The 23,990-nt window shown below is 40.3% G+C and overlaps 1 protein-coding gene across 1 annotated transcript in view; it reads left to right on the forward strand.

Annotated features, from left to right (window-relative positions):
* Positions 1-23,625, forward strand: part of TMPRSS7 (transmembrane serine protease 7) — a 36,887-nt gene extending 13,262 nt beyond the window's left edge. The window contains exons 8-16 of the mRNA XM_037835324.1: positions 3,117-3,223; positions 8,354-8,490; positions 9,946-10,053; positions 12,116-12,226; positions 13,022-13,138; positions 14,536-14,707; positions 16,092-16,360; positions 18,355-18,491; positions 23,455-23,625. Of these exons, the coding sequence (XP_037691252.1) occupies positions 3,117-3,223; positions 8,354-8,490; positions 9,946-10,053; positions 12,116-12,226; positions 13,022-13,138; positions 14,536-14,707; positions 16,092-16,360; positions 18,355-18,491; positions 23,455-23,625 (1,329 nt within the window). The remainder of the gene's footprint in view (positions 1-3,116; positions 3,224-8,353; positions 8,491-9,945; positions 10,054-12,115; positions 12,227-13,021; positions 13,139-14,535; positions 14,708-16,091; positions 16,361-18,354; positions 18,492-23,454) is intronic.
* Positions 23,626-23,990: the final 365 nt, after the last annotated feature.

The following is a 23,990-nucleotide window of genomic DNA, read 5'->3' on the forward strand; positions in this document are numbered from 1 at the left end:
AAAATAAACTAAGTCCTTACCCTCATGGAGTGTACACACTACAGGGGGAGAAGGAACAATTTAATAAGTAAAACCAAGAAAGAGTGTTAAGAGTTATACTATGTTGTCCACATTTATCTAGAAAGTTAGTGTTTTCATTATGCTTATTTTCATTTGCTTTTCAAAACATGGCTTAGTTGTAGAAAAGATATTCTTTTAACATTTTATGGGTAAAGAAAGAGAGATGGGGCCAAATCATTTGCCAGAAGTCACTCAAATAGAAAGTGACCCAAATAGGATTAGAAGGAATCATTCTCCCTCCACAAATAAAGTAATTCAGCCCCTCCTCCGATTATGGGTTCCTAATGATGTTCAATTTTCCTTTGTTTCACAATAGTCACTTAGCTGAATATTCACTTCCCTCTTTGGTTTTTCAAGTAATAAATTTAGTTATAGAATTTTAGAAGGAAAAAGAAAAAAAGAGAGCTGTGCTTTGAATTGTTTAATCACAGATGTCATCTAGCATGCTCTAGTTGAGGTCCCTCAGACATAAGCAGAAATTACCAAGAGCCACCTCCTCGTATCATTAAGGAAATAGATGAACTTCCACAGAAGGAACCCCTCTCTCCCTACTTGTATGAAGGAAGTATGTAAGCAGCGTTGCCACCAAAGTTTCCAGTACTTATGTGAGGTGGGTTTTGGGATTTTTTTAAACAACCACTGCAGAGTTAGAGGTGACCAAAAGATAAAACTTTTCTCCCTCCTGTCGCATTACTGACCAGGTAAACATTTAAGTATAACAGGTCCAGATCAGGAGAGGTCTTCCCCTTACTTGGGTAAAGTTCCCCAAGCAAGGGCCAGGGGTGGGGGTGAGAATGGGCACTGAAAATACTGAACACATAAGGAAATTGTGTTCTTAGCAATTCTACTTTTTTTCCTGTTCATTTGTTGAACTATCTTGAAGTACTTTACGGAATTGCACCTTTTGAAACTGCATCTCATCATTCCATTTGTCAAGCAGGCTATCAGTAGTGAATCTTGGCCAATCTGAGTACAAAGGTAGAAATGTGTGCAATTTTCAGTCAAGAGAATGGATCAGGGATTTAATTCCTTTCACTATGGAGAGAATTTGAGGATTGCTGGTGATGGTGTTGCATATATATCCATTTTATTTTGGAGCAGTGGAACATAGTGAAATGCTTACCCAATCTTCTTGGTGGGAAATTGCATTGATATATATTCTTACTCTACAAAATTTACATCAACTTCTTAAGATCCTTGCCATCTCTCAGTTTGCATCTATTTTTTTTATGTGTGAGGAAATAATCAGATGACTGGAAATAAAAAATGGTATGTATTCTCATGAGCCCTGGGATTTTGGTGAACATAAGACAGTCAGCTTCTTGTGTTTTTCCTTTCACCACTGGTTTCCGGGCAGCTGTATACGCTGAGACAATGGAGGGCTTCAGAGAAACACAGGACTAGATTTGACTCTCCGTTATGCATTTCCTAACCAGAGGAAAGTTACTTATATTCCTTTAGTCTTTGTTTCTTCATCTGTAAAATGGTAATCATACTCCCTTCCTAACTGGGTTGTTGCAATATTTGAATGAGAAACATAAAGTGCCTGATTTATTCCATCTCCTATATAGATAAGGAGGAGATGAATTCAATATATTTATGTATATAGAAGAGGCAAACATAATTTGCACACCCACAACACAAAAATAATAAAACAAGACTTGACAACTAAAACCTTGCATATGTCAGAGTAATAGTCAATGGGTAAATTCCTCTATTAAAAGAAAAAGACAATTCATTTTTTAAAATCTATTGAAAGATTCGGTAGTACTGAATCACAAAGCAGCACCTAAAACTTAACTATATGTTGCTTTCAAAAGATAAAAAGGAATAAAAAAGTGATTCTGAAAATAAAAGAATGGGCAGTATCACATCAGACAAATGTAAAGAAAAAGAAAGCAGGGATCACAATCTTAGTGCCAGACAAGGTTGAAATCAGGGCAAAACCATTCAGTAAGAAAAGAAAGGCAATCTGTAATGATAAAGGGAGAAATACACAATGAAGCTCTAATTATGACAATTATTTATCTACCAAATAATGGTGTCAATACTTAAAGCAAAAACTATAGGAAACAAAATGAGAAATGGACAAAAACTTAAATAAGAGATTTTAATTTCCTTCTCTTGGTCTATGAGAGAGAGACTGGAAAACAATAAACAAGAGTGGGATAGATACAAACCACACAAATGATGAGTTTGATGATAGACACACACATACACATACATACATACACAGAATACCCTCTTTTCAAGTGACTGTGAAGTATTCATAAACTTGATCACAAAAATCCTTAATAAATTAAACAAAAAATGAAGGCAATATAGGCAATAATATCTTATCTATTTAAAATAGAATTAAAAACTTGAAAATGGGTAAACCAAAACTCCACCCCCTGGAAATGTAAAAACCCTATCTTAAATAATTCCTGGGTCAAAGAGAAAATAAAAAACTAAAACTGCAGCATATCAGACATATAGTATGTGCATGTCATAAAATGTCATAAGAAGGTCAGTTGCATAGTGTATGTGTGTGTGCACCTGCTCATGTACTACACAGGTGGGCCTTTTTTTTTGTTTGATCTCTTCTGAGAAGACCTAGAGATGACTCATTAAGTGCCTTCAGGAATATACAGGTTTAGTATGAGGGGGATGTTGATCTGTTTCTCCTTTATCTGAAGAATCTGAATAATGCTTTAAATAAAACATGTCTTTATTTTCGCCAAAGAAGGAGAATGCTGGCACACTTTAACAAGTGGGTGTTTTTCAAAGTAGCATCATTTAACTTAAAGAAACCAAAACCTGGAAGATGATCTAATGTGCCCACCATCACCCAGGTCAACCTGGGTCTGAGCAGCAACTTGAGCACTGGGCTGCCACATTTCCCTCCTCATCCTGGTTTGTTCAGGGGAACTAGTCTAACCCACCAAGGACCACCAGGCACAAGGAATAAAGTGCTTTTGAAACAGTGAGCAAGGGGATGAGTTCTGGGTAGGCCAGGAAATATTGGCTTAAAACATGCACTTCAATTGAAGCTTCTTTCTGACTTTTTTTCACAGACTCCCCTGTCAATGCTTGGCATAGCATTGAAATTCCATAACTATTCAATCACCAAGAAGAGTGTGAAAGGGTGTGACCATGGATGGTGGGAAATTAATGAGCACATGTAAGTTGTTTCTTATGGGTGGAATCTGATGAAAGGCCTTGCTGAGAGGTTCAAGCGTTGGATTTCTTGTCCTAAAGACTTTGCACTTTACCATTTACTATTTGCTGATGAGGGAACTGTTTTAGTTTGCTAATGCTGCGGAATGCAAAACACCAGAGATGGATTGGCTTTTATAAAAAGGGGGTTTATTTGGCTATACAGTTACAGTCTTAAGGCCACAAAGTGTCCAAGGTAACACATCAGTAATCGGGTACCTTCACTGGAGGATGGCCAATGGCGTCCGGAAAACCTCTGTTAGCTGGGAAGGCATGTGGCTGGCGTCTGCTCCAAAGTTCTGGCTTCAAAATGGCTTCTCCCAGGACATTCCTCTCTAGCAAGCTTGCTCCTCTTCAAATAACGTCACTCATAGCTGCACTGCATTCAGTCTCTTTGAGTCAGCATGTTTTATATGGCTCCACTGATCAAGGCCCACCCTGAATGGGTGGGGCCACACCTCCATGGGAGTATCCCACCAAAGTCACCACCCACAGCTGGGTGGGGCACATTCCAAGCAAATCTAACCAGCACCAAAACGTCTGTCCCAGAAGACCACAAAGATAATGGCATTTGGGGGACACAATACACTCAAACCGGCACATTCCACCCCCTGGAACCCAAAATGACATTATCTTTCCAAATACAAAATACATTCATTTCATCACAATGTCACAAAAACTTAAATCATTTCAGTAACAAAAGTTAAGTACAAAATCCCATCAAAATCAATTTAGGCGTGGTCAGTCCCAAGGCACAATTCCCCTTATCCATTTAAAAAGCCATTCCAGCATGTTTGGTATTTGCAAACTCAGCAGCAAAAGCACCCCACTTCTCTGGTACCAAAATCTGTTTTAGTTTGCTAATGCTGCGGAATGCAAAACACCAGAGATGGATTGGCTTTTATAAAAAGGGGGTTTATTTGGCTATACAGTTACAGTCTTAAGGCCACAAAGTGTCCAAGGTAACACATCAGTAATCGGGTACCTTCACTGGAGGATGGCCAATGGCGTCCGGAAAACCTCTGTTAGCTGGGAAGGCATGTGGCTGGCGTCTGCTCCAAAGTTCTGGCTTCAAAATGGCTTCTCCCAGGACATTCCTCTCTAGCAAGCTTGCTCCTCTTCAAATAACGTCACTCATAGCTGCACTGCATTCAGTCTCTTTGAGTCAGCATGTTTTATATGGCTCCACTGATCAAGGCCCACCCTGAATGGGTGGGGCCACACCTCCATGGGAGTATCCCACCAAAGTCACCACCCACAGCTGGGTGGGGCACATTCCAAGCAAATCTAACCAGCACCAAAACGTCTGTCCCAGAAGACCACAAAGATAATGGCATTTGGGGGACACAATACACTCAAACCGGCACAGGAACTAAGGAAAACAGTGATGCTCAGCATCACTCAGCCCTAAGTGAAGTGATTCAGATTCAAACCCAGGCTCCTGAAGCCCCATAGTTCTATGCTGTTCTATGTTGCTAGGATATGGGTATGCAAATTTTATACTTCATAGAAGTATTTTGGAAAGTAGAGTCTTTCAAATCATGGAGCATGGGGGAAATAACAAATGGACATCCTGGTGGTACAAAAGTTAGAACCATTTGTCTAATGGTAAAGAGAGGCCTAATTGGCCTGGCTGGGACATGGGTAGAGGCTGATCAGAAAGAGGCTGAGAGAAATCTAGGTGTTTAGGTGTTCTGAACCAACCCAGTAAATCCTCACTCTCATCCTTACTTTTCCCCTTTGTTGTTGTTATTTGTTTATTTGCTTTTAAAGCGATATCCTTTATTCAAAAATAGAGGATGAACAGTCTTGGCAGCAGAATAGTTTCCCAGCTCACTTGGAGGTAAGAGTCCTTTCAAGGTTGAAGAATTTGCTTGCTAATTCTTTGTCCATTTATGCCATGAATGAAACCTTTCCTTCCTAAATGATTTTCCAGACAAAGCTTCTTTCAGTTCCTTTAGACACTTAGACTACCTGCAAAATAATCATTGGTCCTGTCTTCATGGGAATAGGTTCTATCTGATTTAAGGGCATTCTTGGACTCATTATTAAGATGTAGCTCAGTATCACATTTAGCTTTTGGGAGTATTTTTGGATCAAGTTTCTTTTATGTAGGAATCATAAGACCTGCATTCAAATTTCAGTCCTGTAGTTCAGTAGCTGGCTTAATTTGGCCAAATTGTCTAACCTCTTTGATTTTCAGGTTGTAAAAATGCAGTAGTGATTCTCACTTAATAAGGGATTTTTTAGTAAGCATTCAGTGAAATAATGCATACCACACACCAAAAATATCAGCTATTAATAATATGATAAATAAGATTGCTTTGGAAATGACATTAGTGAGATAAATAACCACAGAATGTGCCTCATGTCTTTCAGGATACTGCCTTTTCATATTTAGTTAAAACAGAGATCCAGAAAACAAATCTTTACAAATATTTTGTGAAGTTGTATGCCTAAGACAGATCTGTGCTTTGAAAGGAGAAATCACTTATTCTCTAGGTAACAACAGCAATCTATCACGTGTTGCTGCCAGATTAGAAGCAGGGTCTCCTCCTAAGTAATAGTAGTGAAGCTCTCTGACCCAAAATACTTTCCTACAGGATCTCTTCTTCACTCTGTCTCGTGGGCTGGCTGAAATCCTATCAGATTCAACTGATGCAAGTTGCATTTAGCCCAAAGGAATTGGGACTGTAATAGGGAAGGAGAAAAAAGTGATGCTGAGGCCTAGTGAAACAGTGAAAGGAAGCCTAGAGATCTCCAGTAGTTCAGAAAACATGGGAGTGGGGTGTGTATACTCAGGGCAGCTGGAATGCAGTATATGAACCCTAAGGAAATGGAATGGCAACCCTACAAAGTTTTAGCAGAACAAAGCTCCTGAAGGGAAGGCGGATTAGTGAGCTAGAAAGTCTAGGGTTTGGCATTAGGCAGACACGAGGCCAAATCCTGGCTATTTATTTGCTCTTTGAACTTTAACAAGTTACTCCTTTTTGCAGCTCAGTTACCCCACTTGTCAAAGTGTCTACTTGTAAACTGACTCTTGCTGGTTTTCTCCAATCACTCATTTGTCGTACTTTAGTTCCATAAGCCACCACCATGTCCCATTGCATACTGCTCTCCCCTGAACTCCAGCTCAAGCATGAATGTGAAGATCCCCTTCCTCTTGACTCTCCCTAAACATCCCTGAGTGATGTTCATCTTTGCAAGAAAATTCTATTAAATGTTAATGGAGAACACAAAATCACTATGCAGATAAAATACCAACCATGTTTTCAAAATGTAGGATTCTGATCCCAAGATGACCAGCTAGAGTAGAATCTTGCCCCAAGGCCTACTTAACTTTCACAGACCTGTCAGACCTCAGCTCTTTCTCGGTCAGGGGGTCACCTCTAGGTTCTCTCCCTTCCTCCCCTCTCAGGGCCAGGTCTATCAGCTCACCAAGTACTGAACTTCAGCCAATTGCAAAATGACACATGACTGCTCTCCTTCAAACCTTAAAGTCATAGATTACCTTCATCCTCCTCCTTGTGAATGCCAGTGTCTGATCCATGGACTATGTGTGGTCCCCAAGTTCTTTGGTGGCCTGGAGTGATTGGCACTCACAGATTCTAGTGAAGGACATTACCCCCTCAAGTTTCGTGTCTGCTCTCTGTCCCTCTTTAAGAAATTACAGGATTCACCTTGGGAAAAGCCTCACCCACACAGAACAGTGACTTAACCACCACAGGCCTGCGGTTCTATGACACTCTTATGTTCCACTAACCATAGTGCTATATAATAAGAATTATTAACAGGAGGGCCATTTTTTCACAAAGGTACTGGGAACCTGGGGGCAGTGGTGATAAGAGGGTGTTCTATTTTGCTAATGCTGCCAGAATGCAAAACACCAGAAATGGATTGGCTTTTATAAAGGGGGTTTATTTGGTTACAAAGTTACAGTCTGAAGGCAATAAAGTGTCCAAGTTAAGTCATCAACAATCGGGTACCTTCACTGGAGGATGGCCAATGGTGTCCGGAAAACCTCTGTTAGCTGGGAAGGCACATGGCTGGCCTCTGCTCCGGAGTTCTGGTTTCAAAATGTTTTTCTCCCAGGATGTTCCTCTCTAGGCCACAGCTCCTCTTAAAAACATCACTCTTAGTTGCTCTTGGGGTGTTTGTCGTCTCTTAGCTTCTCCAGAGCAAGAGTCTGCTTTCAACGGCTGTCTACAAAATGTCTCTCATCTGCAGCTACTCTCTTCTCAGTTCCTGTGCATTCTTCAAAGTGTCCTTCTTGTCTGTAGTAAGCTCGCTCCTTCTGTCTGAGCTTATATAATGCTCCAGTAAACTAATCAAGGCCCATGCTGAATGGGCAGGGCCACACCTCCATAGAAATTATCCAGTGAAAGATCTCACCCACAGTTGAGTGATCACATCTCCACGGAAACATCCAATCAAAAGTCTCCAGCCCAATCAACACCAATACGTTTCCTGCCCACACAAGACTGCATCAAAGATAATGGTGTTTTGGGGGACATAATACATCCAAATCAGCACAGAGGGGTGAATAAAAACTGAGGTAGGCTGCTTTTAAAGATAGACATTATTACTTTGAAATTTTGTCAAGGACAGGCCCTGAAATGCACATTAGATTTCAATTTAGATTAAAGTAATGCTGTTGTCTTTAGCTTTAGGTGTTGCTGGAATTCTTTTCATATTTTCAACCTGAGCTCATGGATTTCCCTCTGCTCTTCAGAGAGGTTTGTGGGTCAAAGCAGTCAATTCTTGCTTTAAAGTTCATTACACTGAAAAAGGAAGGAGGAATGGAGAATTAAACTCATATTTCTGATGATAAGAGTTGGTGAGAAAGCAATGGGTAATGGATAGTGAATTCCTAGTCAGCACTCTTATTGTTCTATTTAGCAGAGGAGATAGTTGATGTGGCAGCAATTACTCAGTCACCGTCACTCAGCATGGGACAACCAGTCACCCAATCCTGCCATCAACATCTCTGTGAATGAAGCCCAAACGAACAAATATTAGTGAATTCACTTTCAGCAGCAATGCAGCTGACAGAACCTCAAGCCACGTGTCCTGCCTGCCTCTCTTGTCTCCTCAGGTACTGTGGCTCCTACATGGATCACCAGACAATTTTCCGAGTGCCCAGCCCCCTTGTCCACATCCAGCTCCAGTGCAGTTCAAGGCTTTCGGACAAACCACTTCTGGTAGAATATGGCAGTTACAACATCAGCCAACGTAAGCCTGGGATCAGCAACCTAGAAACCTTGATAAAAAGCCAAATGGAGCTTTAATACCTTATAACTCCAAACTTTTGAGAATTTAAAGAATGAAAACAATTGCAACCAGAAGACAGTAATATAGTATTTTTGTTATTACTGATTTGTAATTGAAAATATGCTTTCTTATATCACCCCTAAGATAAAGGGCAAGCCCTTTTTTGGTTTGTTGTTCTCGCTAGCCATAATTCTTTGTAAATATGATGTGTGCACATATATACAGTGGAACTGAGGCCACCAGTTGTGGCTCACTTTGTTCTGATGCTTAAGGAGAGCTGGTTGGTCAAAGAGAGTTCAAATATCAACCCTCAGAATGTTGAACTTGAAATTCACACTGAGAACCACTGGAACAGGGACGAGGAAGCAGTCGATAGAGAAGGCAATATTTGAGGCAAGTCATTAGAGCTGGAGAGAGAAGATAATAACTAGCTCAGGAAATTCTCTACCCATTTGAAGATGGAGGAAGTCAGGGTTAACCACTTAGGAGTTTATGAGGATGTGACTTGAGAGAAAGCTCTTTTAGATCAAATCATCTTTGCCAGTTCCTAATAAACCTGCTTCTGGAGTCAGAATATTATAATTCTGAATAGCAGAATATTATAACTTCAAACAGAGACAGAGGGGAAATAGCAGACCATCTGGTTTTTAATTGTATTTTCAAGTCATTAATGTTTTTCCAGTGGCATATCCATTCCACTGTGTGTGGAGGAGACAGTGGTTGACCTGACTATGTACTTTCCACCATTCTATTACACAAAGGGAGGAAGGATATAATATTTTTATAATATTTAGCTATAAGTCTAGGATTAATGATTTCAGACCTGGTAAAGCCTGGATTTTTGATGAGCAGAATGGTTTTAGTGGAAAGAATGACGGGCAAGGAGGTGGGAGGCAAGAGTCCTGGGTTTTGAAGTCAGAAACTAATCTAAGCCCAACTTTCTAAGATCAGTGGTTCTTAATGTATTTTGGGACAGAGATCCCTTGAAAATGTAATTAAAGTCATGGCCTCCTCAGAATAATGCATCTCATCACAGAAGGTTCAGAGACACCAGAGGTCTATTTATAATCCCTGGGTAGTGTAAAGCCTGCCCAAGTTCCCTTCCAGCTTTCATATTCCCAAGTTATAAGAGCTGTGTCAAGGGTAGGGAATCAGCAGATGGTTGACAGTGTGTGTGGCCTGGATGCAATGTTGACTCAGAGCTTCTGCTGGGTTACTCTGCTTTATTCTTTGCTTTTCTAAGCTCTGTTTTTTTTTTTGTCTTTCAATTATCCAATGCCCTGATTTGGAGAAATTGTAAAATTAGTACTGCTACCCTGGCAACTCCCTAACCACTTAGCAGCTCACATTCCTTTGTCAATGATAATGATTTTTAAGGACCCAGCCAAGATGTTCTATTTTGTATTGCCTCTTTAGCTTGTCCTGCTGGATCTTTCAGATGCTCCTCCGGTTTGTGTGTCCCTCAGGCTCAGCGCTGTGATGGGGTAAATGACTGCTTTGACGAAAGTGATGAACTGTTTTGTGGTGGGTATTCAAGTTTTCAATATGGCTTTCTTTTGAATAGATAACTTGTCAGGGCCATTGTTGCTGTTGATGTGTATCCTTGGTCTTTGTAGCTATTATCTTCTGCAGCATAAGAAACTACTTCAAAACTCAGTGGCTTATGATGATCATTTATCCTAGATATGTGTCCCTGATTTATCTGGGATATGGCTTATCTAGGCTGGGCTCAGCTGGGTAACTCTGCTTCAAGCTGTGGGTCTTTCTGAGCTTGGTTCTTCCCAGTGGGTTGGAATCAGATCTACTCTATGTAGTTATTTTCTTCCTTGGACAGTAGACTAGCCAGAGCAGTGGTGGAAGAAAAAGAGGGGTGAGCAGAAACACAAGGTTCCTCTTAAGACCTGTGCTTGGAACTGGCACAACATCGTTTGTATCCTAAAGCAAGTTGCATAGCTGAGGCCAAAGTCAGGGGGCAGAGAACTTTACTCCACACACCAAGAGGCCATGGCAAGGGTGAGAGTGCAGAATACCCCACAGAAGAGTGATGATCTGGGGTTAATAATTTAATCCACCACAAAACTATCTTAAAGAGCAGGACCTACATCTAGAGAGAAGCTCAGAATCTGCAGAGAAGTAAACTCTTTCAGCCTAGTAATTTATGGAGAACAGGTGTTTGTGGATGAAAGAATCAGCTGATTTTTTTTACCTAAACAATTTGCATTGACTTCCACTGAAAATCACTGTGAGGTTGGCTATCTGATATTCCTGTTTTGGTGGCAAGAGACGCTGATCTTTTCAGAGATCTTTTCAAGATCCTCTTGATCTTTTCCTTACTAGTTGCACCTTGTTCCTGAATCTAACTCCAGTTTCAGGAAGCAACTGGGGAGAACCATTTGTGGGAGCATGTGACATCATTGGTAACACTTTCTACTAAAGATCCAGGATGTTTAATTCAAATGCAATTGTGATAGTGATGTTATTTCATTTTTCCTATATTATTGGAGAAACATCACAGTTAATATAATATAACATACTATGAAAAATTGTGTTTGTTAAAAACAACCTGTGACTCCATACCTTCTTTTTTATTGACAAGAGAACATAAAGCCCTCTTACTTTATGGTGCATTGATCGTTTAAATCTGTAGGGTCTTTTAGATCTTAAGAAAGTAAATATCGGCTATTACACAGCTACTGAGGCTTTTTTTTTTTTTTTTACATTATTATTCTCTGCTGATACTGTAAGCAAAAATGATTGTTATTACTATATAATAAGGGAATTTTGGGGAAATCTTTATTCCTTACTTTGCCTTTTAGTGTTCTTAGATCCTTAAGGAACAATTTCAGGGCAGCAGTGACCTCTACTCTCCTTTGCAGGAGATATCTGAAAAAACAGGAGCAGATAAGAACAAGAATGGTAACTTCACAAACCCAGAAATGTCTCAGAAGCCACACCTTCAAAAAGTGCTAAAAAACCGGGTCTATCATTGTTCTACAGGCAATTCAGGAATATATTCTAGGAAGAAAAATTGTGACAGATTTGTACTATATTTCCTAGTATGGGAGATGGATCTTTCTTAGGACAAAATAATTTTAAAGTGAATTTTCCTTACACGTAGACTGCATGTCCACATATTGCCCTCTACATCTCCTATTCTTCGATTCATTCCACAGAAATTCAGTGAACACATATCATTTGTCAGGGGCTTGAGGTACACAGATGAATAGGCCAAAATCCCCACTTACAGGATGTTCCCAGTTTGTTTAGGAAGGTAGACAGGTTCCGTTTAGATTCCACTTATGATTTTGCTGCTATTTTTCTGAATATAAATTACCTATGATGCATTTAATTGCCATTAAATAAACAAACTATGAAATGTTAACATATTTATGCAAAAGCAAAGTGCTAGGAATTACACTAAAGTTTAAACATCTGCTCTTCTTCATGGAAGTGTTGGTTTTGAGGAAAAACATTTTAAAGTTGAAGTCATCTTAATGATTTGCACCTGATGTTCACTGAGGGCCCTGCTGGTCACCAGAGAACCCAGCTGAGATCACCGTCCCTGAACTTGCTGTTCTCATTCTAGTGACGCTGAAACCTGCCTGCAATACCAGCTCCTTGGGGCAGCACGGTCCCCTGGTCTGCGACGGCTTCAGGGACTGCGAGGACGGCCGGGATGAGCAGAACTGCACTCAGAGTGAGGAGGGGTCCTCTGTGCTCTGCTCTTCTTCCAATAAAATGTCCCTAAGTCAGAATTGAATACCTTTCCTGGGTGAGGGTAATCAGCTTGTCCCAGTTTGCCCAGAACATTTCCAAGTGTAGGCCCTTGGAAGCCCCTCGGTCCCAGACAAAACGGGGGAGGGAGTTGGTCTCTCCAACTGGGGTGGAGAGTGTGTGTGTGTGTGGCGCGTGTGTGAGTTCCTGTGTGAATACTGGCAGATTCTCACTGCTGACTCAATTTTGATGCTTCTCAAAGCTGTAGGATGCTGAGGACCTTAGGTAGGTGACCTTGTCAGATACCAGGGTGGGGCATATTCTACTCTAGCCCCTGCAGAACACACACCTCCAGGATTGTGAGCACATGTGCTGTAATCCACAAAGTCTGTCCATTTGTTTTCCCCTATGGTAGAAAAGACTGGGTGTGGTGGTGATTTTGATCAAAAATTTTTTTAGAGACCCGAACAAGATAATAGCCAGGAGACTGTGGCCTAAAGCCACTGATATGGCCAAATCCTTGGTGTCTCACCTGGGGTGAAAGTGGGTGAGAGGCTGTTGGCTTGACTCCTGGCAGGTGCACCTACCTGCCATCCTCCTAATGGCTCTGATGAGGTGAAGCAACGGGGTCATGCAAGTTGCTTCATTTTTCTCTGCCATTTTTTCCCAGAGTAGCAAATATCTGTCTCATGGTTAACATCCTTCAAGGAGTTCTGCATTATTCAGTCAAATCTGTTTCTGCCTAGGAAAAACCGTTTCTCCTTTTGTTCATTTTTAGGTATTCCGTGCACCAATGGAACTTTTAAGTGTGGCAATGATATTTGCTTTAGGAAACAAAATGCAAAATGTGATGGGACAGTGGATTGTCCAGATGGAAGTGATGAAGAAGGCTGCAGTGAGTAGAAACATGTTCCTTCTGATTCCTCGTGTTTCCTCATCAGTTTCCCGTGCTTTGTTTCCATTCTCTTAGTGGTGTAATCCCCCTGCAGCGGTTGCCACAGGCCCAGGGAAGAGTAGTATATACTGGTGAACTGAGTCTGAAATAGTTTCTCAGAAATAAAAACTGTAGAGTGTATTCTGTCTTTCTTGACAACAAGCATTAACATACTAGATGTTGATGAGATTTTTCACTTTCTAATACTTCTAATCAAGGGAGAAGATCTTAAATAAAAAGACTATGAGAAAAAAACAGATACTGAAACACAGTGGATGATTTTATTAATTATACCTTATGTCATGAGCAGTATCAAGTGCCATTTTTTTCTGTTTTAATATATATTTTTTTTATTAGAGAAGTTGTAGGTTTACAGAAAAATCATGCATAAAATACAGAGTTCCCACATAACACCCTATTATTAACACCTGGCATTAGCGTGGTACTTCATTACAAATGAAAGACCATTTTTATAATGATACTATTAACTATAGTTCATGATTTACATTAGGGTTTCATTGTGCTGTACAGCCTTACGTTATCTTTTTAAAAATGTTTTATTCTAGTAATATATGTACAACCTAAAATTTCCCCTTCTAACCACATTCCGATATATAATTCAGTTCTATTAATTATGTTCACAATGTTGTGCTACCATCACCACCATCCATTACCAAAAGTTTTCCATCGACACAAATAGAAAGTCTGTACAATTTAAACATTAGCTCCAATTCCCTACCCACACCCCAGTCTCTGATAACCTATATTCTAGTTTCTGACTTGATAAATTTCCTTATCAGCTCTTTCTTTAACTATGACCTCATAACTGCAATCTGCTTTACATTCTTATTAGGCATGTGGCCTCTAATTAGTCACTTGGCAACGTATTAATTGTATGTGCCTATCAATACCATTTACACCAGAAAATAATTGCTCTGATAACTAGTTTTTCTTAACACATTTTTATTTGTTTTGAGTTTACAATTCCTCCTCCGAATGCTTTCTCTCACATTAGGAGAACTTCAGAGACACTCTATACTCTATTACATTTAGAACTTACCTTTTCCTCTCTACCTAACAGCCTAAACTCCACAGGCTGCTGTTTATATCAGTCAACTGTTGCTAACAAGTCCCCTCTTTCCCCCTCTCTGTGTCAGGTACGTTTCCTGGAAGGGGGCGGGTGTGGTTTGTAGTGCTGGTTTCAGACAGACACACATGTTCCTTTTCCTTTAGATCACCAGGAGATTTCAAATTGCTTACCTGGTTAGTCAGTTCCCAACCCAGCACTAGACCTGACTTAATTTCCAGGTTTTCTTCCAGGCCTGCCTTTAAATCATGCAACCCTTTCTCCATGCAAGGCTGCAGCAGGAGCTCCTCTGCCCTCCACCGCATCATCGGGGGCACTGACACCCAGGAAGGGGGCTGGCCATGGCAAGTCAGTCTCCACTTTGTCGGATCCGCCTACTGTGGAGCCTCTGTCATCTCCAGGGAGTGGCTTCTCTCTGCTGCCCACTGTTTCCATGGAAGCAGGTAGGGCATTACCGTCCTTACTTTAAAGTGGTTGCGCAGAGAGCTCCCTGTTGGAGAAATTAAATCATTTCAATTGTTTCTCTTTTTTTAGGCATCTAATGTGTGCCAAACATTTTTAAAGCTATTATTCATATACAGAAAAAAGAAGGGAAACATCAGGAATGAATAGGCTTTTGCTAGGCTGAGAAAATAGGATAGGGCTTTCTAAGTCAGAAGCAGTGAAACCTGTAGGAATGCATAGAGAATGTGGATAAGATCTGGCATCTGAGGATAGCTAGAATACAGGGATCCCTATAATTGAGGGGGAAAGGGATTCTTGAAAGGTCCAGTAGGGGTGGCATTGCCTTTATCAATGGGATTATTAGATGCTATGGGGCAGATGCTCTTCTAGCTAAATAAGGATGAAAGGAAAGCTTAGAAATTAACCTCACTTAAAATTTGAACTGATTTGTAATCTGCTGGATCTTAAGTACAAAAACAATACCATTCATTTCTATACTGAATTTTTCAAAGTGGAGTCTTTCAACTAATCCATACAATTTGATTATTTGATTCTCCCGGAAATTTCAGGATTGATATAATTAATAAAATAGCTCCTCCCCTGCTTGATCATTAGTCTTTCATGCTGTGAAGCTGCTTTAAATAATACGTTGACCTTAAAATATCCTTAGGTCCCCAGTGCCACCCATGAGAAGTCAGCTCTGCAGATTAGTGACCACACGCTTTGGGCTGTGACTTTACTTTCCTTCAGGAGCTCCCTCATTCTCTTGCTACAGCAAGGCATGTGGGTGGAGATGGGAGCTTCACATGAGATTACAAGGCTCCCAGTGACTTGTAGAAGGTCAGCGGGTGTCAGGATTAGAATTCAGGAAGGACTCGTGGATGGAGGTGTCCCCAAGAATGGTCATTCTCGAGCAGCTAGAATGGTGATCTTTAAGGCTTCTGGTATTTTGCACTAAGACATTTCATTAAATTTCTGCTGATAATACTTTCATTTCTAGTCTATCTTGGAATTCATATTATTTGAATTTGGTAGAAAGGTCCCTAGACCACAACTTTATGGGCACTGTCTGTCACCAGTAAATACCATTGTCAGCATGAATAGGAAGACTCTAACAAGTTGACTCCAGTCACCAATGTTCTTGACCTGTGTGTAGTTCATGTAATTCCAGTAGCAAGAAAATTTCTAGGTATTTCCTTAGGGTTTTGTTGAGTGACTGACTTTTCTAAACATAGCTGTGATGTTTGAACAGAACAAATGTCTACGATAGGGACTCACAGCCAGGTCTCCTTCTCAATGCTTATCGCTCTGAGGAGTGCGTTTCTCAGAATCATATGTGGGTCTTCAGGCCACTGACTATGTGTTTCGTTCCCTTGCCACCAGGCTGTCAGACCCCACACCGTGGACTGCTCACCTCGGGATGTACGTGCAGGGGCATGCCAAGTTTGTTTCCCCAGTGAGAAGAATTGTGGTCCACGAGTACTATAACAGCCAGACTTTTGACTATGATATTGCTTTGCTACAGCTGAGTGTTGCCTGGCCTGATACTCTGAAGCAGCTCATCCAGCCAATATGCATTCCTCCCGCTGGCCAGAAGGTGCACGGTGGGGAGAAGTGCTGGGTGACTGGCTGGGGGCGAAGGCATGAAGCAGGTCTGTGTACAAACGAATGGTCATAACCCTCCCCTCCAGATAATAATAATAATCATGATGATGTGGTGCTTTGGGTTCCTAGAGAGGATTTGTGCATGTGGTGTCATTTAAGCCCCCCAACAACTCTGAGGTAGAATGGGGGAGAGAATTATTATCCCTGTTTGATGATTTTCTCCACTTACTCCAAAGGAAGCACGGGCCACTTCATGGTGGAGGGAGTATCTATGAGCAAGGTGGGATTGGCTAGATAACATGGGCCCTTTTCAAACTCTGAAGGTTTTGCTAGGTTTTCCCTTATTGAACAGTAACTTCTCCTTAGTTATTTGTAGGTTCCCTTTTTGTCCATAGAAATTATTTTCTTCTATATAGTGGAGAGAAGGGCGCATGCATGCATACACACACCCCCTCCTTTGTCAACTCATAGACAGCTGTCCAAAGGAGCCGCACAAGGTCAAGTTCAGGCCTGGGGATCACATCAACCTAGAAGAAAAACACTTTTTCTAATTGGTCCACTCAGAGGGGATGCCTTTCTGCAATTCCTCCACCAGAGGTTTCTTTTTCAATCTGCACAAAGGCAGGGTATATCTTAGCCAAGTCCCTATAGCCACCCTGCCAAGGTTTTCCAGGGTTCAAGATTCAAGATTGATGCTGAGTGTTTAGTGAAGGACAGAATCCAAAGATTAGCTAAAGTCTCCCCAAAGGTTAGTGCTAATACTTTTCCTTGATCTCCCAATCATCTCAGACTCCTTTGCAGTTCTTTCCAAAGTTTAGGACAGGTATGTTTTCTGTAAATTTTGAATGTTACCCTGCAACCTTGTTTTGACACTCTCTGAAGATTTCTGTGGGCAGCTGGATCTTAGGTACAAAAACAATATCATTCATTTCTCATTCTGAATTTTTCAAACTGCTTACTGACTTCACTGAGTTATTGAAGGAACGCTGAGGTGTCAGGGTCCCAATGAAGGAAGGCAGATGAGTTTGAACCCCACAACCTATCAGGACTGTGCTTGGTGCTTTAATTATAGTATCATATATCACAAGAGGAAAGAGTCTACTCAACCAACTTATCATGAAACATTTTCTTTATGAGCATGTTTGTGTGTATTTATTTTCCTGAATCTTCTTAGTCAGACAGGTTAAAAAGGAAATGAAAGGGCCATAACCAAACTTTTATGTTTTTATGGTTCCTAGGAGACTGCCATGTATCAGTTATGGCACTCTGTATTAGTTTCCTAGGGCTGCATCCATCACCAACTGGATGGCTGAAAACAGCAGAAATTAATTCCCTCAGAGTTTTAAAGTCCAGAAGTCTGAGATCAAGTTCTCCTTCTGATAACTTACGGACCCTTTTCTTGGCTCTTCTAGCTTCTGATGTTTGTTGTGCCTTGGCTTGCAGAAGCATCACTTCCATCTCTACCTCCATCTGCACATGACTTTCTCCCTTCATTGTCTGTGTCTCTTCTTATAAAGACACCAGTCATATAGGATTAAGGGCCTTCCCTTCTTCATTATAGCCTCATCTTAACTAATTCCATTTGCAATGACTCTATTTCCAAACAGGGTCACATTCTGAGGTACCAGTGGTTAGGACTTCAACATACCTTTTGGGGTGCCACAATCAGCCCATCACCTACTCCACTGAAGGAGCCCTCTTGACTACTAAATATTGTTAATAACCATTGCTGTCTCAGAGTCTTTCTGAGAGCAGGAGGTCCATGGTAAAAGTGTGTGGCATAGTGGCTCAGGTGATTAGGTCAGAGCCTTGGGTCTGAATCCTGCTTTGTTACTTACTAGCTGTGTGTATGATTGGGCAATGGTTTAACCTCCTAAGTCTCCATTTCTTCATCAGTAAAACAGGGGACGATAATAGAATTTGCAAATTAAAAAATTGTTATGAGGTTAAAAGAAGATAATATGAATAAATTGCTTGAAAGCTTTCAATAAGTGTCATTATTTTCATTATACCTGATTTTTAATTCCAATCTCTTTTCCAGATAATAAAGGTTCCGCTGTTTTGCAGCAAGCAGAGGTAGAGCTCATGGACCAAACCCTCTGTGTGTCCACCTATGGAATCATCACTTCGCGGATGCTCTGTGCAGGTGTAACATCAGGCAAGAGAGATGCTTGTAAGGTAAGTCATATTACCCTTCCCTTGCCTAACATGTTGTACTTTCCATAAATTCTTTTTTATTTATTTATTTTTACTGAGATTGTTCAGATACCATACAACTATCCAAAGATCCAAAATGTATAATCAGTTGCCCATGGCACCACGATACAGCTGTGCATCCATCACCACAATTATTATTTTTTTAATTTTTAGAACATTGTTACTACTCCAGAAAAGAAACAAAGACAAAAAAAAAAAAAGGAAACTCACATCCTCCCATACCCCTAACCACACCCCCCCCTCCATTACTGATTGGTAGTTTTGGTATAGTACATTTGTTACTGTTGATGAAAGAATGTTAAAATACTACTAACTGTAATGTATAGTTTGCAATAGGTATATATTTTTTCCCTATATGCCTCTCTATTTATTAACCTCTAGTTATAATGACATACATTTGTTCTAGTTTGTAAGACAGATTTCTAATATTTGTATAGTTAATCACAGACATTGTCTACCACAAGAGTCACTGTTTTATACATTCCCATCTTTTAACCTCCAGCTTTCCTTCTGGTGACATACATGACTCTGAACTTACCCTTTCCACCACCTTCATGCACCTTTTAGCACTGTTAGTTATTCTCATTACATGCTACCATCACCCCTGTCCATTTCCAAATATTTAAGTTCACTCTAGTTGAACATTCTGCTCATAATAAGCAACTGCTCCCCATTCTTTAGCCTCATTCTGTATCCTGGTAACTTATATTTCATGTCTATGAGTTTACATATTATAATTAGTTCATATCAGTGAGACCCTGCAATATTTGCCTTTATGTGTCTGTCTTATTTCACTCAATATAGTGCCCTCAAGTTTTCTTCATCAACCCATTTCTTTTAAGATGGTTTTGTTCAAACACTATACATTCCATCCTAAGTAAACAATCATTGGTTCCCCGTATAGTCATGTATTTATGTATTGAGCACCATCGCCACTCTCTATATAAGGACATTTCTTCCACAAAGATGAAGGAAGAGTCAAAGAAGGCAGAGAGGCTAAAGAAAAAGGCAAGAGAAAGAGAGAAAAACAAACAAACAAACAAAAAAATTTGATAGCTAGAAGGTGACCAAAGGAAAGAGAGCATTAACCTAAAGTAGAATCAAGAGTCAGACAACATCACCAATGCCAGGAGTCCCATACCCTTCCCCTATTCCTACCCCACCATATGCATTTAGCTTTGGTATATTGTTTTTGTTACATTAAAGGAAGCATAATACAATGTGTCTGTTAATTCTAGCCTCTAGTTTGCATTGATTATATTTTCCCCCCAATCTCACCCTATTTTTAACACCTTGCAATGTTGACATTCGTTTGTTCTACCTCATGTAAAGATATATTTGTACCTTTTATTACAATCGTTGAGCATCCTACGTTTCCCTGAGTTACACAGTCCCAGTCTTTATCATTCGTCTTTTGCTCTGGTGTCCCACATGATCCCAGCCTTCCTCTTTCAACCATATTCACAGTCATCATTGTTCAGTGTACTTACACTGCTGTGCTACTATCTCCCAAAATTATTTTCCAAATCTCTTACTCCTGTCTTTTCCTTTCTGTCTGCAGTGCTTCCTTTAGTGCTTCCTGTAGAGCAGGTATCTTGTTCACAAACTCGGTCATTGTCTGTATGTCAGAGAATATTTTATGCTTTCCCTCATATCTGAAGGATAGTTTTGCTGGATATAGAATTCTTGGTTGGTGGTTTTTCTCTTTCAGTATCTTAAATATATCACCCCACTTCCTTCTTGCCTCAATGGTTTCTATTGAGAAATCCACACATAGTCTTATCAGGCTTCCTTTGTATGTGACAGATCGTTTCTCTCTTGCTGCTTTCTTTGATGTTTGATAATCTGATTATTAAGTGTCTTGGCATAGGCCTATTCAGATCTATTCTGTTTGGGGTACACTGCGCTTCTTGGATCCGTAATTTTGTGTCTTTCGTAAGAGATGGGAAATTTTCATTGATTATTTCCTCTATTATTGCTTCTGCCCCTTTTCCCTTGTCTTCTCCTTCTGGGACACCAATGACACATAAATTCTTGCTTTTCATTTTGTCTTTAAGTTCCTGGAGACATTGCTCATATTTTTCCATTCTTTTTTCTATCTGTTCTTTTGTGTGGAGGCTTTCAGGTGCCTTGTTCTCCAGTTCCTGAGTGTTTTCTTCTGCCTCTTGAGATCTGCTATTGTATGTTTCCAGTGTGTCTTTCATCTCTTGTGTTGTGCCTTTCATTTCCATAGATTCTGCCAGTTGGTTTTTTGAATTTTCAATTTCTACCTTATGTATGTCCTGTGTTTTCATTATACAGTTCAGCTCTTTTGCCATATCTTCCCTAAAGTTTTTGAATTCACTTATTATTAATTGTTTCAATTCCTGCATCACAGTTGAAGTGCAAGTTTGTTCCCCTGACCGGGCTATAACCTCATTTTTCTTGGTGTAGGTTGTAGTTTTCTGTTGTCTAGGCATTGTTTCCTTGGTTACCCCAATCAAGCCTCCCCAGACCAGAATGGGCTCTGGTCCCAGAAGGAAGAAATATTCAGTATCCGGTTTCCCTGAGGGTGTGTCTTAGAAAATTGGTACACCCTCTGATGCCTCAGGTCACTGTGCTTTTCTGCCCAGCAGGTGGCGCCTGTTAGCCTATAATTCTTGTTTTGTATAGAGGTGTGGCTCTTTTTCCCCAAGTTCTGAATGAAAGGCAGGTAGTAGAGCTGGGCCCCACCCCTTTCCTCTTAGAGAAGACAGACGCCCTAGGGGGAGGTCATTAGCATTTCAGTGGTCTCTCTCTGCCTGTGCTATACCCTTGTCTGGGTCACAGAACTGGGAACTGAAAATGGCTGAGACTTTCTCCACTGAGTCAAAAAAGGAACAGGGCTAGTCTGAGGCAACCCTCTGGGTCTCCAAGGTCAGTCATCACCCAAAGCCTCTGTCTACTTGTTGGAGATTTGTACCTTGTAGTGAGCAGTTCACAATCGCTAATTAAAACCCCAGTTGGAGCTCAGCTGAGCTATATTTGCTTGCTGGGAGAAAGCTTCTCTCTGGCACCATGAGGCTTTGTAGCTCTGGCTGTGGGGGAGGGGTCTCCTGATTTGGATCTGCAGTTTTTACTTACAGATTTTATGCTGTGATCTTGGGCATTCCTCCCAATTCAGGTTGGTGTATGATGAGTGGATGGTCACATTTGTCCCCCTGCAGTTATTCCGGATTATTTACTAGTTGTTTCTGTTTTTTTTTTTTAGTTGTTCCAGGGGGACTACTTAGCTTCCACTCCTCTCTATGCCACCATCTTAGATCCTCCCCCATAAATTCTTTTATACTTAATCTACACAAAACTGGGAAATAATTAGAGCAGGTGTTGCCCTGAATTCATTAGAGTTGTCCAGAACATAATTATAATCCAATTGGCTAAGATCAGAGAAAGTTGGTGAAAGACCTGGGCCTATGGAACCCAGTTTTCTGGATGCCCTGCATTATCCTCCAACACCCAGATGATGGACTCAAAATTTATCCTTCTGCCATGATTGTCTCAGAACCAAGAGGCAAACACACACATACACAGGAAGACACTTTTTCAGGACTGCTCCCTATTTCCTTGGCTTTCTGAAATAACAAGGGATTTATTTACTCACTCCTTTGAAGCATAGGCTGGGGGAAAGCGGGGAGGAAAGGGAGAGATGACAGAGGATACTCATCTGTAGGTCTCTGGGTAGGCCCCGCACAGTGGTAGAAGTGAAGATCACTTTTGGGGGGACCACAGAGTGAACAGATGATTTAGAGGATGAGGAGGACAGCAGGAACTGTTTTCACCTCTTTCCACAACCTGAGCCACGTTGCCACAAAAACTCATCCTATTATAATAATGATTTCTATATTTTGAGCTCCTGTTTCATTCCAAGGCCCTTTACACAAATTCACTCAAATCATTCTTTCATCCCCATTTTACAAAAGAGGAAATGGAGGCAAAGAGAGGTTAGGTAAATTATTCAAAGTCATGCAACTAGGAAGTCAGTGCCTGAGCTGTGATTTGAATTCTTGTCTCTGATGCTAAATCTACAATGTTCTGGTACTTTCTGCAGCTGGTCAGTTACATATTTCTATTCCACAGAGCCAACAGGGTTTATGAGTTAAATTAGACTTTATTAGTAGAGATGGTATGGGAGCAATAAAAAATAACAAGAGCCCGTTTTCCCTACTAGTCAGAATTTATCTCATCAGGTGTGGAATTTTGTATATTGAATATAGGTCCTTTTTTTTTAATCTTTGCCTCTTAAATTGTAGCTTTACTCAACCTACAAAATAGGAAAATGAAACCCAGGCATTACAATCTGAAGGATAATACAGTAGGAATTATGTTTAAACTCTGACTTATTTGAGTTTTTGCTTTCTGGAGTTGAGAGATCAGAAAAGATTCTTAAGTGAGGGTGATTTGTCTGTGACAACTGTCTGTCTGTGATCCTTAGAATTGCCTCTTTGGATTTCTTCTCCATCCCAGGCCATAAGCCAACATCTGAAGATGCATGGCCCAGAAATAGAGGTCAATCTTCCAGCATAACCCTATGGCATAAGGTTGTCATGAGGATTAAATGGCCTATAACAGTTCTTAGCCCACTGAATAAATATTATTATTATTATTGTTTGTTCCTTGTTTGGGGCTATATAAGATGTTTTCCCTTGCAAGTTCTCCCAATGTTGCTCTTAGCCTAAAGAATCAAGTTTCTTGAGATGAATCAGCTTTTTAATTTTAGGAAAAGTAATTGCAAAATGACATTAGAATTTTCAAATTTTTTCTTGCCACCTTCCCAAACTGCAGAGTGATTAGTCAATCAAAAACCTGTAGAATAGGAGCTTTGAATGCAATGCATTAGACATGTTACTGAATAAATTTATGATCAAGGGACAAATGTATGTTATACTCACATTATCTTCTTGTGTAGGGAGATTCTGGTGGACCTTTATCTTGTCAAAGAAAAGGTGATGGAAAATGGATTTTGACTGGCATTGTTAGCTGGGGACATGGATGTGGAAGACCCAACTTTCCTGGTGTTTACACAAGGGTATCAAACTTTGTTCCCTGGATTCATAAATATGTCCCTTCTCTTTTGTAATTGTATTAATTGTACTTATGACTATGACTTACGTGCTAGATTCTTTAAAAAAATTCAACAATTATCAATAAAATGAGTCACTTCATTTTTTTCTTCTGGAAATGTGAGATTGCGTACAACTGGTATTTATTGACAGGCAGGTAGATTAATATGTATTTTATTCTATAAAAAATTACTCAGGGATATAGCTGTCTTCATTCTTAAGCATCAGTGAGCGATAGATTGGGGATAAAACAAACTGAAGTTCTGTCATGAACCAAGCCTTTGAAATAAGATAGGAAATGGACAAAATGCTCAGTTATCCTTACTTTATTTTATGTGTGCATTCAAGGTGCAGGTATTTATAAGGATTTAGGAAAATCTGA

This window comes from Choloepus didactylus, chromosome 1 (assembly GCF_015220235.1).
Source record: "Choloepus didactylus isolate mChoDid1 chromosome 1, mChoDid1.pri, whole genome shotgun sequence".
Lineage (NCBI taxonomy): Eukaryota > Metazoa > Chordata > Mammalia > Pilosa > Megalonychidae > Choloepus > Choloepus didactylus.